We start from the raw sequence: 18,442 nt of genomic DNA on the forward strand, positions 1-18,442 counted from the left end.
ATCAAATCCAGGGTAGATTCTGCCACTATGTATCCTTAGACAAGAGTCTTTCTCTGGGACTTGGTTTCCTTTGTGAGTATCAATATCACTTTGTTGGATTACTATGAAGATTAGAGAAAATATTTCAGAAGTATTTACATGGAAAATAGAAAATGATTACATGATTTTTTTGTTGCTTATTATTTGTTGACTCATGTATACCACCTAGTCTAAATCTTTTGGAAGCCCTCATGATAGGAACAGTTTACCTCTTCTAATATCCAAAGACATATGTTATTTGGTTATTTTTATATGTGGCATTCTAGTTATGATGTATAAATTACAGCCTGAATAGACTATCTTCCCTAAAAGCCTTGAAATTTTAGGGGGAAAATTCAACTTTTAATATTTGTATATGCACCATATTTCTAGACAAGAGTTTGCAAATAGTAAGTGTTTAAGCCCCGTGGTGTGCTGGCACATGCCTATAAACCCAATGGCTCCCTGAGGCTGAGCCAGCCTCAGCAACTTAGGGAGGCCCTAAGCAAATTAGTGAGACTCTATCTCAAAATAAAAAGGGCTGGAGATGTAGCTCAGTGGTTAAGTACCTCTTGGTTCAGTCCCGAATACGCCCCCTTCCCAAAATGTATTTAATAAATATTTCATTAGAGAGCAAATTCACTTCCTGACAAAACTAACACCAATTTTTGAATAGAGCGTCTCTTCTGTAAGATTTGAAATTTCTGAAGGAAAATTTCAAGTTTCCATATTCATATATGAACCATGTTTCTAGATAGGAGTTTGCAAAAAATGGTATAATACTAAACATTTAATAAATATTTATTTAATAGGAATGCAATCACTGTCTGAAAAAAAAACTCATACATCAATTTTTTTATTTGTCTATCTCTGATTTCCCAGATTTTCCAGCTTTTCAATGCCCCACCAAGTTGAAATACACCAAGCACCAAAATGTCATGACATTTTCCATCAAACATGATTTATTTGGCAATCATACATAATAAGGAATGCAGGGAATTACAGCATACTAAAAACACAAGAATTTTAGGTTGTCATGTTGAAAATTAAATTAAAAAGTCCTAGTTAAATAAGAAGGCATATGGGCTTACAAGATATATATGTTGGGAAGCTGAGAATAAGAATGCAAAGCAGGACATTCAAGGTGCAGCAGCCTAACCCATTAGTCTGTCTCTTCAGCATGAATTCAACACTGGTGCCTGCAAGAAGGATGGGCACAGGTGACCTCCAATCTGACTTCCTGCTGATTAGTGTGCCAAATTAGCTGTTTTACAGAGAAAGAGAGAGAAAGAAGAAAGGAAGAAACACAGAAGATAAAATGGCAAAGTAGGGGAGAGGAGTAGGGAATGTGGGAGATAGAGAGGAAATTCCGCAAAGAAAGTTCATTGAGCACTGGGACACTTCTGAAGTGGAGAGTCTTGCCCCACTGCCTCTGCGAGCTCAGTCACAGTGCTCGGCGGACCACATAACCTGGAATGAAGCTAGTGCCCATACAGAGACATTGATGAATCCTTTATATTCCTCTCTTTCACAATAACAACATATAGAGATCTTAAAAATATTAATTGGAACAGAGTGGCTATATTTCCTATGCCATTGGAGAAGCAGGGTTTCAATTTACGCTTCCCTCAAGATACTCTATAGCTTTACTGAAAGACAACTGGCTCAAATAGGAATAATTAGTAATTACACTTCCTAAACAACCAGATTCTATTTTAAATGCAGAATATTTTCCAGAAAGTAAGTAGCTTGTTTTTAAAAAAGACATTAAAAGCAGTAGTTACAATTTCTCCATAAATAGAAATAAAAAGTCCATTTTTAATGGACAAAAAGTCACCATGATCTACATTTCCCTAAATTTTCCCCAACACATTATTATAGATCAATCTTTACCGACTTACATTTAAAATATCAATTGCATTGTAATGCCTATGATACAATTCCATTATTTAGCTGTGTCTCTGCACAAGATTCAGATGAAACTAAAAGACCTATTCACAGAACATTTAAAAGCATTTTATACAGTTTAGACACAAAAATATCTTAAATTACAATGATGCATACTAAATATGCATATAGAGTATGGCTTACACATTAAAAGAGATCTAAGTTGTGAGTTATAAAATCTCACTACTTAGTTTTAAAAGCTTCTGATTGTACCAATTTCTAAAGTATTGCTTAGCATTGTGGAACCCAGGAAGGAAGCAGGTGCAAGAGGCAACTCATGGAATGGATGGACCCTCCTTTGTGCCATTTAATTGATGACTCTTCTTGATTCTTTCCATCCAGTCTCCACCTTTCACAAGAGTAAATTCACTTAGACTTTACAATCGTTGAAATGTTTATACAGTGAAAAGTTACATCACCTAATTGTGCTTGACCTTTTTTGTCAGCTAATAACAAATAAAGGTAGTTCTCAAAAGGCTTTGCACATGCTCAGGCAAAACATGACAAGGAAGCAGAACTTCTAAGGGTGGCAGTTTGTTTTTGTTTAGTAAAATTAAAAAGTCACATCAAATAATTATCTGTACAGAAAAGTGTGGACTTCCATTTCCATAGACATTTTTAAACACACACACACACACACACAAACACGCACACTTCTTATCTCTTATCCCTTGACCTGTAATATTTTTTTTTAAATCCTTATGGGATTAACACCACAGCAGGCAAACTCCATTCTCCCTTTGAGTGTCTGTTGGAAACAATGGCTGATGCTCCTTGTTATCAGGAACTGTTGGTAATATGTGGCTTGCAATGTGACCATACCCATGTAGATGATGCATTGGTACTTGGAAACCACAGCGATGGATGCAGGCTGGTCCACTGGTTTCAGGGGAAGGCTGTACTGCTATTTCCCTGCTAAAGATTTACAGTGAGGTGTTCCTCATCAGGCCATCAAGCTCAGCTTAGATGTTCCACTGTTGCCTTAGGGCTTCCACTAGTTTCCCCGGAAACTCCAACTCTCACTTGATTCCCAAGCAGTTAAAATATGCAGGACAATCTAAAGAGCCTGTTTCCCCAACACTGCAAAAGAATTTTCTTCCATAGCTTTGTTTCTTTTTTTCTTTTCTGTAACTTAAGATCTTGAAAACATGTGTAGTTATAGCATTCTGCATAAGACAGTGCAAGAAACATTTTTTAATGCTTTGTCTTCTTCTTGCATATTGCACAGTCACTATGTCTGGGCTAGAAGTGATGAGCATTTAAAACTGTCCAATTCTTGAATTAAAATTTCTCTGGCTTGATTGAAGAAGGCCAAAATGCAGAGGAAAAACAATAGCTGAAACATAGGCCAAAAACTTTGATAGCAACTTGAGGGTATTTACTTGGCTAGTTACTAGCTTTGAAATTTATGTTCTTTTTCCTTTTATAGGAATTAAAATGGCCTCATCTAATTATATGTTGAAAGAAGAGAATGTAGCTTTGTGGAAAGTTGAGGATTAGGATGGTTTTAGTGCTGATTTCATTATCCTGAAATAAAAATCAAATGAAAATTAAGATCAGAAGAGAAGGGGCTGGGTAGGCATTTGGGTAGATGTTAATCAGAGGATACAAAATTTCAGTTAGACCTGATAAGTAAATTCAAGAGATATATTATATACCATGGTTACAACAATATGAATAACAATAGTGTAATGTATTCTTGAAAATTGCTAATAGATTTTAAGTTTTTGTGCCACAAAAAATAAGAATATGAGGCTATACATATACTAATTCATTTGAATTATTTTAAAACAACAACTTGTATGTGATAAATGTGCACAATTTTTATTCATTGATGAAAAGTAAATAAAAAATAGAGATCGTGATTCAGTCATGATCAATTACCATGTAATAATTTTACATTGTACTTTATTTATTTGGTCAAAAATATGGGATTTATCAGCATATGATAGATAATTGTTTTGGAATTCTTTCTGGTTTTATTATCTTCTCTCTGTAATTTTTTTTCATACAATGAATGGTTATCTGTACAAATGTGTGGGTATATTCCTCACACACAATTTCTGGAAAATTGTTCACAAATATTCCATACATACCAAAATGCTTAGGGAATGCTGATCCTAAAGTCCTTTTTTTTTTTTGAAGCTACATAATTAATGTACACTGACTTGGATATATCCTATAGGAAAGAATCTTGTTTAATATTGTTTCACTCAGTTTTCTAATGATAATCATTTGACAACAAAACTCTGTTGTTTGAAACACCTGTAGTACTCCACTGCATTAGTTTTTCCTGAAGTAGACTCTGTCTCATATATATGTATATCAGGACCCAAGGACTCTTCTGCAATGACCATGGACTTGAGAGGTAATAAATGCATAATCTGGATGGAGGATATGAAAAAGGAATGTTGTAGCTAATATGTGATAGTATATTGTAATTGTTAATTATAGAGATTGGTTTTAGTTGCTGAGCCACTTTGTGTCTTAATTTCTTTCCAAGCTGCATATATAAAATAACATTCACTAACTGTGGAACTGTTGAAAGGGCTAATTGAGATAATATATGTAAGATGTTCATCTCAGTGACAGTCTTAATGTCTTTGTAACTCAAGAACAAGGAAGGAATTGTCTGAAAAGCAAATCACATTTTAACTATTTTATATCCAAAATATATGAGGAACTAATAATAACCTCCCAGAGGCTTAGTATGGTGCCCTTGGCTTTTTCTCTTGCCTTCATCACCCAACAGCAAGCTTCATGATAGAACCCGGGTTTTGTTTATTACCATTATTTACAAGACATTCAGACATGGCCACTGTGCATGAACCTTTCTTTTCTAAGGCCCAAGACAGGGATTCTCATTTTAGTGGACAGAAATATCAACAGATGGACTTATTAAAAATTCAGATTTCCAAGGCATCACACTCCCAGAGTTAATAATTTGGTAGACTGAAGGCAGGTCCTAGGAAATGAATTTTTTATAAGAAAACCACTAATGCATACATCCTCTGAGTTTAGTGAACATGATATTTATTTCACAACATGTCTTTGCTTTGTGTTTATCAGCAGGTATCAGCATTCATATTTCCTACCTGAAATAAAAATAGAAATCAGTACAAAAATTTATATTTCTGAGATGAATTAGAAATTAATATTCCCATAGACTATAGCTTATTATTTTCAAAAATCTAAAAGTTGAGTCTCTCTCTATATATATCTTTTATTTATGAAGTTTAAAATTTAAAAGTTAAGATAGACTGGAAATGGGGAGTTTTCAAAAACTGAAGACTGAAACGAGGAGTTTTAAAAATGAATCTAAGAGGAGCATTTATACAAGACACCTTTGTCTCTAAAGGTATTCTACAACCTATTCATTTTAGAAATTAGGTTTACTACTAAAAAGTGAAGTTACCTCTCATATTTAAAGTGACAGAAGCCTTTCAGGTGCTTCAGACCTATGGATGTGCATCAGCATGTTTTTCTTCAGCCTTTATTAAGTCTTCTGAGTTCTTACGAAGATCAGATTCACCTAAAAAAAATTAAGTAAACAAACAGACAAAACAAAAATTGGCCTTTGGAAAAACTTAATAAGGTCAGAAGATGGAAGAGATTTATAAAATGCTGAGACCGAGTTTTACAATGGATTTGGTAGTACATTCCTCCAAAGATATCAAACGTTTTCTTCTTAGCCTGTGTATCTACAGAGCATAACAAATCATCTTCTGGTGATTATGTAATTTTTGAAGCTAATCTGGGGATACAGAAGTGAAACAGAGGAGACATGTTTAAATCTATTAAATCATGTGTATCAACTACATATGTTTTTCCTCAATATTTTTAATCAAAATGAATTCTTTTAAATATACCATCTAATTACAAGTGTCTTTTTACCACATACTGATTAGTTGCTATGAATTTAAAACAAATGAGAATAAGAGATAAGCCATATTTAATATAAAATAATCTCCAAAAACAAACTAATAGAAATTATATTCTTGGATTCATTCAGCTTCTATATACACTTGAGGAAAAAATCATTAGCACAGAAAATATTTCAAAACTTCTGGAAAATTTGTGGAGCATTAATCAGAAATAGAGTTACAAAGGAAGATGTAAAAAAAAGAAAATATATATATGAAAAATTCTGATTATGCAGAATACAAAATAAACAAAAAAGAAATTAAAATATTAAGTCAATTACTCAAAATATCTTGATATTTCAGGAAATTTTAACGCATGATAGAATTCTTTTTCTAAAATTTGAACGAAGGTAGTCTAAATAATTAAACTTTGCAGAATTAATTTTGAAATAATTCTTCCAACATTTATTGTAAGAAGTTGACTCATCTGCCTCAGGGTTTGCTTGAGGTTAGACAAGAAGAGAGAATGTAATATGATGGAATAAATCACAAAGCAAATGTATGTACTCTTTTATCTGCACATTTTGCTTTATAATTCTATTTCTGATAAATTCTCTATAACTTTTCCAAAAGTTTGGGGATGTTTTCCACACTAATGATTTATTTTTTCCTCAAGGTTTATATAGAAGCTGACTGATTCTAAGAGCATGAATTTCATTAGTTTGTTTCTGCAGATTATATTGACTATGCCAGTCTCTTATTCTTATGTACTTCCAATGTATAGCAAGTGATCAATGTGTGGTAAAAGACATCAGTTATTAGTGGATTTATGTCAAATATACTCAGCAGAGGAAATTATCTTCTGTTTCAGGATCAAAATATTAGGTGGTCTCATAATTTTTCTGATCATTCTTAGATAATAAAAACCATCCTGTGATCACATTATGTTTTCAAAGTCCCAACTTGGACATTAGAAGGTCTGGTCACATGTATACATTGTAATAGTCAAATAAGACAATACTTCTTTCCCAACTGGGTTTTATTGCAGAACCCAGAAATTGTGCATGTTGGGAGCAGGTAGAGTTTGATTCTTTCACATCTTGCATCTTCTTTTCCAGCTGATGACTTTGGACTCCTGTGCCAAAAGGAAGAGTCAAGTTCCATTTGATCAGCATCATTTCTTAGATCTGGCAGGTGTGAACTGGCAGGTACCTGGAGCTGACTTCTTTTTCCTTTGACAACATTCATGATTTCTTCTTCAGAGACTTCTTGCCAAGGTCCATGGCTAGAAATTTCTCCCAGCTTCCTGAGAGCACAGAAATTCCTGGTTTCTTGTAATGTCCATTGCCCTTGGAAATTTGCCCGTACACTTCCAGTTTCTATCTGCTAAAGCTGCATCACACAAACACGATGGGGCTCATTCGGCTCACATGAGACTGTCTGGAGGCATGTATTCACATGAACTGCTTAAGGAAAGGCTGAAACCTACACAGCCTCTTCTCCATGTGCTCATCTGTCACCTATCGAACTCTTCAGTTCTCTTAGATAAGAACCAAATTCTATTACCAATGTTGTCTTTTTATTATTTTTTAAATTGCTGTATTTGAAATTGCTGGTTGATTTGAAAAAAAAAACTTTTTTAATGAGAGAGGAAAAGCAGATACATTAAATATAATGACTCAAGAGGGCTAATTATTTGGGACTATTTATATCCATGGTTTAATGGTAATTCCTCTAAGAATTTCTTCTTTTTTTTTGTTTATTTTGTTTTTTGCCTTTTAAAAATTTGTTCTAATTAGTTATACATGACAGTAGAATGTATTTTGACACATCATACATAAATGGATTATACCCTCTCATTCTTCTGCTTGTCCATGATGTAGAATCACAGAGGTCATGTAGTGTGTGCTCGGAGGACCGAGCTAGCTAGCAATAAACACCTCTTTGCTGTTTACTTAGATCTTGGTCTCTGGTGGTCTTTTGGGGGTCCCGAATTCAAGCATGACAAGAGTAATTTTGCACATACAATAGAGAGATCAATAATTAAATATTATGACCAACTCAATATAAGAGTTTTGCAGCACTGAAAACATATCTCTCTTTAAAACTGAAAAATTCCAGTTGTTTTCAAAGACACACACAAAATATTGACAAGCAATTTCATGACATCAGATTACTTTGGAAAATATTGAATTAGTGTTCTTCATAAAACCAAGTCCAATTGGAAGATGATGGATTAGAGGAAGGACATACTTCCCAGCAGTTTCTCAGCACCAGACTTCCAAAGCTGGAAGACCACTACTCATTGAGGTTGATAACTAAGGGAACTTACTGGACTGTAAAAGAAACCACAGAGACACAGAAAGTCAGAAACTTTGAACATAATATAAGAAGTAATGTAAGATATGTTCCAGCTGGGCAGGCAGTGGCCATGACCGGGTGATTGTTGAGGGGAGCAGGGAGTGGAGAGTACAAGCAGTGAGAGCATGGCATATATATATATATATATATATATATATATATATATATATATATATATATAAAAAATTGGCTTGGGGGAACCTGTGGAATAGAGGGGGAGACTGATCTTAAGGGGACCCAGAGTCTATGGACAGTGATTCTGTGAAATTCCACCGAAAATTGCTTGGTCCACAGGCAAATAACAGCAGGAATCAGGGAACTGCCAGAATGAAGCCAGTTGCCAGCACAGGAACCATCTATAAGCACTGCACCTTAGCAAACAGAGACAGATCGGAACTTGTGAAGGAAGTTTTTAAATCTGAAATTTTTCAGATTTAAAGAGAGATATGTTTTCAGAAGTCTTCTATTTTGACCCCAGAGTGACTAAAATAGGCACAAAGAAAATTATGCCTGAAGCACACAAGTTCCCATTGATAAGGAAAGAGAGCTCCCTTTGGTACTGATGTCCCAAAATGTCTATTGGGAAGAAGACTTCAGCTGACACACAGAGGTTTTGCACTCCAGGGCAAATACCTGGTAATTCATATTCATAGTGGTGAAAGTGAAACCTGTGGAGAGGTTTAGTCCCTACCCCTAAAAGTGAATTTTATCAGAGCTTTCCAGATCCACATGTCCAGTAGAGAACAGCCTCTCTCCAGCAATAGAGGGCATGGATCAAATCTCAAATACCCACCAACAGAATTCCAAAGGTCAACCAAAACTAACCCCAATTACTGCAACTTCCAGTGTAGAACTCTGCACCACCCCTGCTATAAGAATACACAATTTTTCAGCCCTTTCTAGTCTACCCCACCCTGTACTGGGAGACTGGAAGGTGAGAGCCTCTCCTAGCCAAGACAGGTGAGGAACACAAAGACACTGGATTTAACAACACACAGCCCTTGACCCAAGGATTACAGAGCCCAAAATAAACACAAAGAATGAAAATCCATCCCTGCAAATAGTTTTGATCCTCTTATTGTAAATAAGCACTTAATTTCTCATTAAAATTTTTAAAAAAATTCTCAACTCTTTTTACATTTTTTCCTCCATATCCTCTCCATGTAGTTTTACCTGTTTCTAAAACTTTTTTTTTCAAATATCATTTCAATGTATTTTATTATTTTTTACTTTTTTTCATTCTGTAAAATTTGGTTGTGTGTGTGTTTATGTGTGTACTTACTACATAGATTAAAAATATGTATATATTCATATAATTTTACTTTGTTTCTTATTCATCTGTTTATTCTTTAACCTTTATTTGAATTTGGTAAGGTATGAATATACATAGGTTTGGGTTGTTTTGATCTTACATTTGGTTATGTTTGTATCTTGGTGTTTGTCCCTCTTAGTGCTCCTCTTCACTCTCTTCTCACACTATTAGCCAAACTGTCCTGTTCCCTCTTCCTTTTTTTTTAATTTTTCTTAGTTATAGATGGCCACAATAACTTTATTTATTTATATATGGTGCTGAGGATCAAACCTGGTACCCCACATATGCAAGGCAAGTGCTCTACCACTAAGCCACAACCCCAATACCCCCTTTCTTTCTTTTAAAATTTATTTATTTTTATTTCAGTTTTTATTACCCCTTACTCACAGCCAACATCTGCTACCTACCTCTTGACTCTCCTCTGTTCAACTTTTTTAATATTTCAATTTTTTTTCTTGCCTTTCTACCTTATTTGCTCTTCACTTAAGAAATTATAATGCCACTATTTAATAGAGTAATAGTTTATATAATTCCCCCCCATTCATGTTGTTGTGATTATTAATACAGTAGACAACATAATAAACATGTAGTTCACAGTTTTGTTTTTAATTGTTGGGACTAATGTTAAATACTGATGACCCCACCATTCCTATAATGGTGGCAATTAGTGTTATAGATGTAAAAATAGACAATAAATATTTATCTTAAGTCTACTTCTGTTGCTAAAACTAGCACTACTCCTGGATCCTCCTTCCCCAAAAAGGAGCTGGAAAGTTATTGGGACACTTCACTTTCAGATAGTAGAGAAAGTACTGCCTGCTACCAAGCAATACCACATCTCAGCTAAGTAGCAGCAAATCTCACACAACACATAATCTAACCCCAGATAAGCTTTCAAGATTACTTTGGGGAACAAAAACCTCAAACCAACAACTAGGCTCCAAGGAGAAACAATCATAAAGGGACCTTAGCACTCACCCCTGGATATCTTCTCATACATCAAAATAAGGGAAGCCCAAGAACAACAACAACAACAAAAGGAAAATACTCATAAAAGAACTCATCTATAAGAAGGGAAGGGGAATCCATCTCAATTGATGTATAAGTTCAAGATCTCTGAAAACATGAGGAAAGAGGCAAATAGGTCTCCCCATAACATTTACAATTCTCAACAAATGATCTCACAGATATGGAAATGGATGAAATTCCAGGAAAAAAAAAAGATCACAAAAAGCTGATTGTTAAAGTACTCAACAAACTAAAATATCATCTAAGGAATGAATTAAGAGAGCAAATAGAGGAGATGAAAATGTTATAAAGTGTAATAAAGAAAATAGAGATATTGAAAAGAAACCAATCAGAATTGGAAATGAAAGAAAAAAATGAATCAAATTAAAAATTTATTTGAAAGCATCACCAACAGATCTTCAGGCCTTGAAGACAGTGTATATAAACTTGAATACTCAGCATGAAATAAAGAAACAAAATGAAAGATGGAGATCAGAATACACAAGAACTCTGGCACAGCACCAAGAGAACAAACCTGAGAGACACTGCGATAGAAGAAAACATGGAGATACAGACTAAAGGTACTAAGAACATCTTCAATGAGATGGTAACTGAAAAAAATCCCCATATCAGAAATAAGATAGACATCCACATACAGGGGGTATATAAGACCCCACATAGACAAGATTAAAATAGAACCCTCAAATACGCATCATAATCAAAATGCCTAACAGACAAAACAAGGAAAGAATACTTAATCTATGAAAGAAATCTGTGAGGACAAATTTAGTGGCAAATAAATAAGGCTCACTTCTGATTTCTCAGCTCAGACCTTAAAATCAAGGAGGGCCTAGAATGAGATATTCCAAGCTCTAAAAAAAAAAAAATGCCAATGAAGAGTGCTATATCAAGCAAAGCTCTCATTGAAAATCAGTGGGGATACAAAAACCTTTCACAACAAATATAAACTAAAAGTATTCATGACTACTAAACCAGCAATACAAAGAATACTCAAACGGCATAGAGAGGTACCCCAAAATAAATCTCCAAACTCTCAAATAGTTGAAGATCATTAAAAGATCAACCAACTAAATAAAAATTAATACATAATTAAATATAAGCAAACTCAAATGGCAGAGAACTACAAAAACATGTCCATAATAACACTGAATGTAAATCTCAACACCCCAATTAGAAGACACAGATTAGCAGAGTGGACCAAAAACCAAGATCCAACTATATGCTATTTGCAAGAGACACACCTCATAGGCAAAGATACCCACAGGCAGAAAGTAAAAAGATGGAAAAATATGCCATGCAAATAGAATCCAAGAAATAGCAGGAATGGCTATTCTTATATCTGATAAAGCAGATTTCAAGAAATTAATCAGAAGAGACAAAGAAGGTTACAATGTCCTGGTAATATGAACAATCCAACAAAAAATAAAACACTAACAGACCCTTACAGAATAATTAATACCAGTTTTTCTCAAATTATTTCATGAAATTGAAATGGAGGGAACATACCCAAATACATTCTATGAAGCCAGTACATCACTGATACCAAAACCAAAGACATATCAAGGAAATATAACCACAGAACAATATCCTTGATGAACATAGATGTAAACATCCTTAAAAAAATATTTACAAACTACATTCAAAAAGTCATCAAGAAGATAATACACTATGATCAAGTGAGTTTCATCCCAGGATACAAGGTTGGTTCAGCCTATGCAAATCAATAAATGTAATTCACCAAAAGGACATGTATCATGATCATCTCAATAGATGCAGAAAAGACCTTTGATGGAATTTAGTACCTTTTTTGTGGTAAAAGTGGTAGGGAAACTAGGGGTGGAAGGAACTTGCCACAACATTATAAAGGGGCATCACAAAACCTGATCTGAAATTATACTACAGTGCTAGAGCAACAAAAATATCATGATATTGGCATCAAAATAGACATGAAGACCAATGGAACAGAATATAAGACACAGGGATGAACCCACAAAATTATAGCCATCTGATATTAACAATGGTGCCAAACATGTATGTTGGAGAAAATAGCCTTTTTAACAAATGATGCTGAGAAAACTGGATATCCATATGTAGAAGAATGAAACTAGGTCACCATCTCTCACCCTGCACAAAAGCCAAATAAATATGGACCTCAAACTTAGAAATTAGAGTAGAAATCTTGCAAGTCCTAGAAAAAAAGCATAGGGTTAACCCTCCATCAAATTGGTGTAGGCACTGACTTCCTTACAAAATCCCTAAAGCTCAGGAAATAAAACAGTTTTTCTTTTTCTTTTTTTCCCCAAGATGGTAGAATAGAGGAAGTCTCTTCCCTGGCTGCTCCATGGTGTGAAGCCAAGAAAGCAGACAGGCAGCTTCTCAGCAAGATGGCTGAACAAAGAAAAGATAGGACTTTGCTGGAATTTAAAACTGGATATTTAAAGCAGATCAGGCACTCAGGAGGTTGGATATAATAAGAAATCCCCAGTGGCACAGCTGTTGCCATGGATGGGCCCTAAGCAGCAGCCAGAAGGATCCCTCCTCTAGCAAAGTAGAGGAATAAGGGAATTTAAGAGACCCACACTTTTAGGAGACCTGAGGCCTGTCTGGGAGTGGAACATTCAGGGGTCAAGAACATTGCCTGACTAAACTGAAAGGGGCACTGCACAATATCCTTGTCCAGGAAAGAAGCTGCCATCTCTCCAGATGTCTTATGGAGGGCAGAGGAAGGAACCATATTGCAGCCATGGTGCTGGGGGCTGGCAGCTGAGGGAGCCAGAAACCTGAGTTTGGACTGAAATACAGACCCAGAAAACACACATTGCAATGACAAGAGTGTGCTTAGGTGACTAGGAGAAAATTAAACACAGAGAGAGCTTTATACAAGGGACAACTGGTTATGGAAACCCACCTAGCTTCACCAATCTGGCTGCTTGGATGGAGGACCAGCTGGGAGAGATGTCTTGGCCTTGGAGGTGTGCTATTTAAAATTTCCAGACCAATTGGCATTCAGCAAAGAGCCTGGAGCCCACTTAAACCTATACCCTGTCTTCAGGAACTCTGCCTACCAGATTACCTCTCTCACTCCAGCAATCCAGTGGGGGGTGGGGTGGGGGGGAACATCACAATCCAGATGACCCCACCTAAAATTTCTGAGAATAGAAGCTGAGAATCTTCTGAACTCCAGTAGAAAGAATTCTTTAACTTTGCATCAAGAATTTATTTCCTCTTCTTGTTTTTTTTCCCACCTCCCCCCTGCCATTTCCTCTGTTTAATTGTGACCTTAATGGTACATGGACATTTATAACACTCATATTTATTTTTTTCTCATTTATAGCATTTTTGAAGCCAGTTATGTTTTATGGATCAACAAGATTCCAAAAGTGCAGGAAGTAAAATTAAAAAATCAATAAATGGTATTATATCAAACTAAAAAGTTTCTTCACAGCAAAGAAAACAACCAAGAACATAAAGAGAGAGTCTACAGAATGGGAGAAAATGTTTGCCACCTGTGCCTCAGATAGAACATCAATCTCAGGATATACACAGAACTAAAAAAACTGCCACCTGCGCCTTAGATAGAACATCAATCTCAGGATATATACAGAACTCAAAAAAACTTAACACTAAATAAACAAATAACCCAATCAATAAATGGGCAAAATAACTGAACACTTTACAGAAGAAGAAATATGAATGGTCAACAAATATATGGAAAAAATGTTCACTATCTCTAACAATTATAGAAATGTGAATCAAAACTAAGATTTCATCTCACTCCAGTAAAAATGGCAATTATCAAAAACACAAGCAACAATAAATGATGGCGAGAATGTGGGGGAAAAGGAACACTCTTACATTGTTAGTGGGTCTGCAAATTGGTATAACTACTCTGGAAAACACTACAGAGATTCCTCAGAAAATTTAGAATGGAACCTCCATTTGACTCAGCTATCCCACTCCTCAACATATACCCAAAGAACTTAAAATCAGCATACCATACTTACACGGCCACATTAATGTCACAGCAGCTCAATTCACAATAGCTAAGCTATGGGACCAACCTAGGTGCCCTTAAATAGATGAATGGATAAAGAAAATGTGGTACATATACACAATGGAATATTTCTCAGCCATAAAGAAGAATGAAACTATGGCATTTGATGGTAAATGGATGGAACTCCAATCCCAAGAAACCAAAGGCCAAATGTTCTTTCTGACAATATGAATGCTGACTCTTAGTGGGTGTGGTAAGGGGAGTGAGGAGTGGTAGTTCACCAGGTGCCACAGGAGGGAATGTGGGGAAGGGATGGGGGTTGGGCATGGGAAAGACAGTAGAATGAATTGGACATAACTTTCCTATGTTCATATATGAATACACAACTAGTCTGACTCCACATCATGTATAACCACAAGCATTGGAAGTTATTCCATGTATGTATGATATGTCAGAATATATTCTACTGTCATGCATAACTAAAAAGAACAAACAAAAAATTTAAAAATTAAAGAAAAAAAATTAAACCAAGAATCAATGTGTGGGATACCATCAAATTAAAAAGCTACGCCACAGCAAAGGAAATGAGTACAAATGTGAAGAAAGCTACAGAATGGTAGAAAATCTTTCCCCAGGCTCCTCTGACAGAAGGCTAATATTCAGAATATATAAAGAACTCAAAAAAGTTAACACCCAAAGAAAAAATATATATATGGGCAAAAGAACTAAAAAAATTCTCAAAAGAAGAAACACAAATGATCAAATATGCATATATATGTATATATAAATACATACACACACACACACACACACACACACACACACACACATATATATATATATATACAACTTCAACATCTCTAGCAATAAGGGAAATGCAAATCAAAACTAATGAGAATTATCATTCTCATTCCAATGAGAATGATAATTATCAAGAATACAAATAATATCCAGGCAAGGTGATGATTGTCTATAATCTCAGTGGTTTAGGAGGCTGAGGTAAGAGGATTGCAAGTTCAAAGCCAATCTCAAGAATTTAGTGAGGTCCTAACCAATTTAGAAAGACCCTGTCTCAAAATTTAAAAAATAAAAAGTGAGGGATGTTGCTCAGTGGTTAAGCACTCCTGGGTTCAATCTCTGGCACCAAAAAAATTTAAAAATAAAAAAAGATAAAAAAGAATACAAATAATAACAAATTCTGCTGAAGATATGAGGAAAATGTGCACTCTATACATAGTTGGTGGGAGTGCAAATCAGTGCAACCACTCTGGAAAGCAAGATGAAGATTCCTCAAAAAATTAGGAATGGAACCACCATATGATCTGGCTATCCCACTCCTTGGTATTTATCCAAAAGAACTAAAATCAGCACATTTTAGTGATACAGACCCTTTAATGTTTATAGAAGCCCAATTCACAATAGCCAAATTATGGAATAACCCAGATGCCTGTCAGTAGATGAATAGTCAAGAAAATGTGGTATATATACACAATGGAGTTTTACTCAGCCATAAAGAAGAACGAACTTACAGCATTTGCTGGCAAAGAGATGTAAATGGTGAACATAATACTAAGTGAAATAAGTCAGACTAAGAAAATCATTGGTTAAATGTCTTCTGTCAATGTGGAAGCTAGTGCAAAATAAGGGAAAGAAGGTGGGGTGGGGAATATCATAAAGAAAAATCAGTGGAATAGAAGCAAATCAAGAGGGAGGGAGAAGAAATGGGAAGGGAGGAAATGTGGAAACAATTTAACAAAATCATGTCGTGTGCATATGTCGTGTGCATATGTAAATATACCACAGGAAGTTTCATCTTTATGTATATGAGATGTAGAAAGCACCAATCAAAATGAATAAGTAAGCAAGCAAAAGAAAGATCAGTAGAGGAAGGAGAACAGGGGAGGGAGGCGGGAGGAAAAGTAGGGAGAACAGGGACTGAAATGGCGTAAAACAAATTCCATGCATGTATGATTTTATCACAATGAATCCAACTTCTGTGTTTAACTATAATGTTCTAATATAAAGATGTTACATTACTTTAAATTAATTTTTAATCATAGAAGCCTTTATAATAACTTGGGTAATGTGACTTGTAAGTTATTCTTAGCCTTTCATAGAAATCAGTCACATCCTTTTGAAATATCAATCTTCTTAAAATGAAGAAATTATTTGCCTATTTCAGTCTATTAAAGACCATTTTAGATGACCTTCATAGCCCAGAGCTCGTCTATGTAATAACCTTGGGAAACATGTATATAGTCCAAAGTTTCAATCATTTTTGAATCATGGCTCCCTCTTTAGGTCTGCTCAAAAATAGTATTTACAAATGATATACATATGACTACAGAGGTTTTTATTTACAATAAAATATTACTATTGACATATTTTAGTGAACCTAGTGATATACTTTGGTAATAAATGGGCTTCTTTGTTGATTCTTTAAATAACAAAGTCTAACTTCAGGTCTATTATATATACTATTTTGAAATAGAACGATTTCAAAATCTCTCCACTAAATATATTATGAAAATATCTATGATTCCTACTTATGACTACAAAGGACATAAATTCCTATTATGTACTACAAATGTTAATGTGTACTGGTGTGTAGAAATGATGGATGCACTAAATTTCTGTTAAAGACTAATTTTAAAAAATTGTTTAAATTTTTTTTATTTGTTCTTTTTAGATACACATGATAGTAGGATGTATTTTGGCATATAATACTAAAACATTTTTTTTTCATGATAGTACATGATAAACTCCATCTACATAAACCTGGGCTAAAACTTTGTTCTAGTCTCACTTGATTATAGGAAAGAAATACACTCAGAACAATTAAGTGATTTCTTTCAGTGTAGACCACAAATAGATAACCTGAAGTCAAAGCACTTGGCCTTCAATTCAACGAGACCAGTAACACAACCATGGAATTTCATTTTACCAAAGGGATTTACAAGCTCACATATATAGGAAGTTACTCCTTGGAAATGAATTCATGGGGACTGTTCAAAGCAAGTGCACAGAAGCTTGTTTGTCAGACAGGAAAAAGGTGGTGAAGTAAAAACGCTCCATTGGTTTGGTTCATCTCAAAGACTTTTAGTTGTTTATCTAAACCAGTTTAAAAAGTTTGAACTTACAAAAACAATTTATAAAATGATGGCTTTGCTTTATAAATAGCCTAAATTCAGCAGGTGTAGTGAGACGATGGTGGAGAGACAGACCTACCAAAACCAACAGAAATCCCCTAGCGTTAGCTAATCAAGCTCTTAGATTGCAATCTTAGCTCACTTTTGTGATCTCAGAATCATGGTGTTATTTGTAGGTGGCATAAATAATACTTGCAGGGAATAAATCAGGGCATACTATCAAGAGACATTGGAGACTCCAGTTCTGCAATCATGATATCATTGACTAACTATTTGAAAAATAATCAAAATAAATTATTATACAATTGATAATATATCAACAATAATCAATACCTTGTGAACACTTGCAAGATAGCAGGCACTATGCTAAGGGCTTCACTACTTACTTCCCTCAAGCAAACCTGTGAGGTGGGATTTAACAGCTGTGGAAACTGACATGTAGAGCCATCTGCCCATTATCTCAAAGATAATACGTGTCTAGATGCCTCTGACAAAGTCACTCAGAATTTTGACTTCCTGTTCCATTTGCCAAGCTACACTAAGCACATATCTTCACCATATCTGCATATCCACCTGTCACCTGTCCTCTTTTCACCTAGTATTTTCTAAATTGACCTTAAATCTACTACCTTTTAAAACATTAGTTTTGTCCTAAGTAGTGATTTTTGTCACCCCCAAAAGTAAAATTGATATGATTTTTGCATTTTTAAAATACACAGAATCCATAATTAACAAAAGATCACTTCTTCCATTACTATAAAAAAACAAT

The 18,442-nt window shown here is 34.8% G+C and overlaps 1 protein-coding gene across 3 annotated transcripts in view; it reads right to left on the reverse strand.

The window, feature by feature from the left end:
- PDE1A (phosphodiesterase 1A) overlaps nucleotides 1-18,442 on the reverse strand; it is a 287,285-nt gene that overhangs the window by 36,778 nt on the left and 232,065 nt on the right. The window contains exons 14-15 of one of the 3 annotated variants that reach the window (XM_081262264.1): nucleotides 5,381-5,497; nucleotides 856-3,492 (exon numbers count right to left, since the gene is read on the reverse strand). The exons of 1 other annotated variant lie outside the window; for it this stretch is intronic. In XM_081262264.1, the coding sequence (XP_081118390.1) occupies nucleotides 5,424-5,497 (74 nt within the window). In that variant the 3' untranslated portion in view covers nucleotides 856-3,492; nucleotides 5,381-5,423. Of the gene's footprint in view, nucleotides 1-852; nucleotides 3,493-5,380; nucleotides 5,498-18,442 lie in introns of those variants that run through there. One more of the 3 variants, XM_081262265.1, reaches the window with a different exon arrangement.

Source organism: Spermophilus citellus (genome assembly GCF_964194105.1).
Source record: "Spermophilus citellus genome assembly, chromosome: 11".
Lineage (NCBI taxonomy): Eukaryota > Metazoa > Chordata > Mammalia > Rodentia > Sciuridae > Spermophilus > Spermophilus citellus.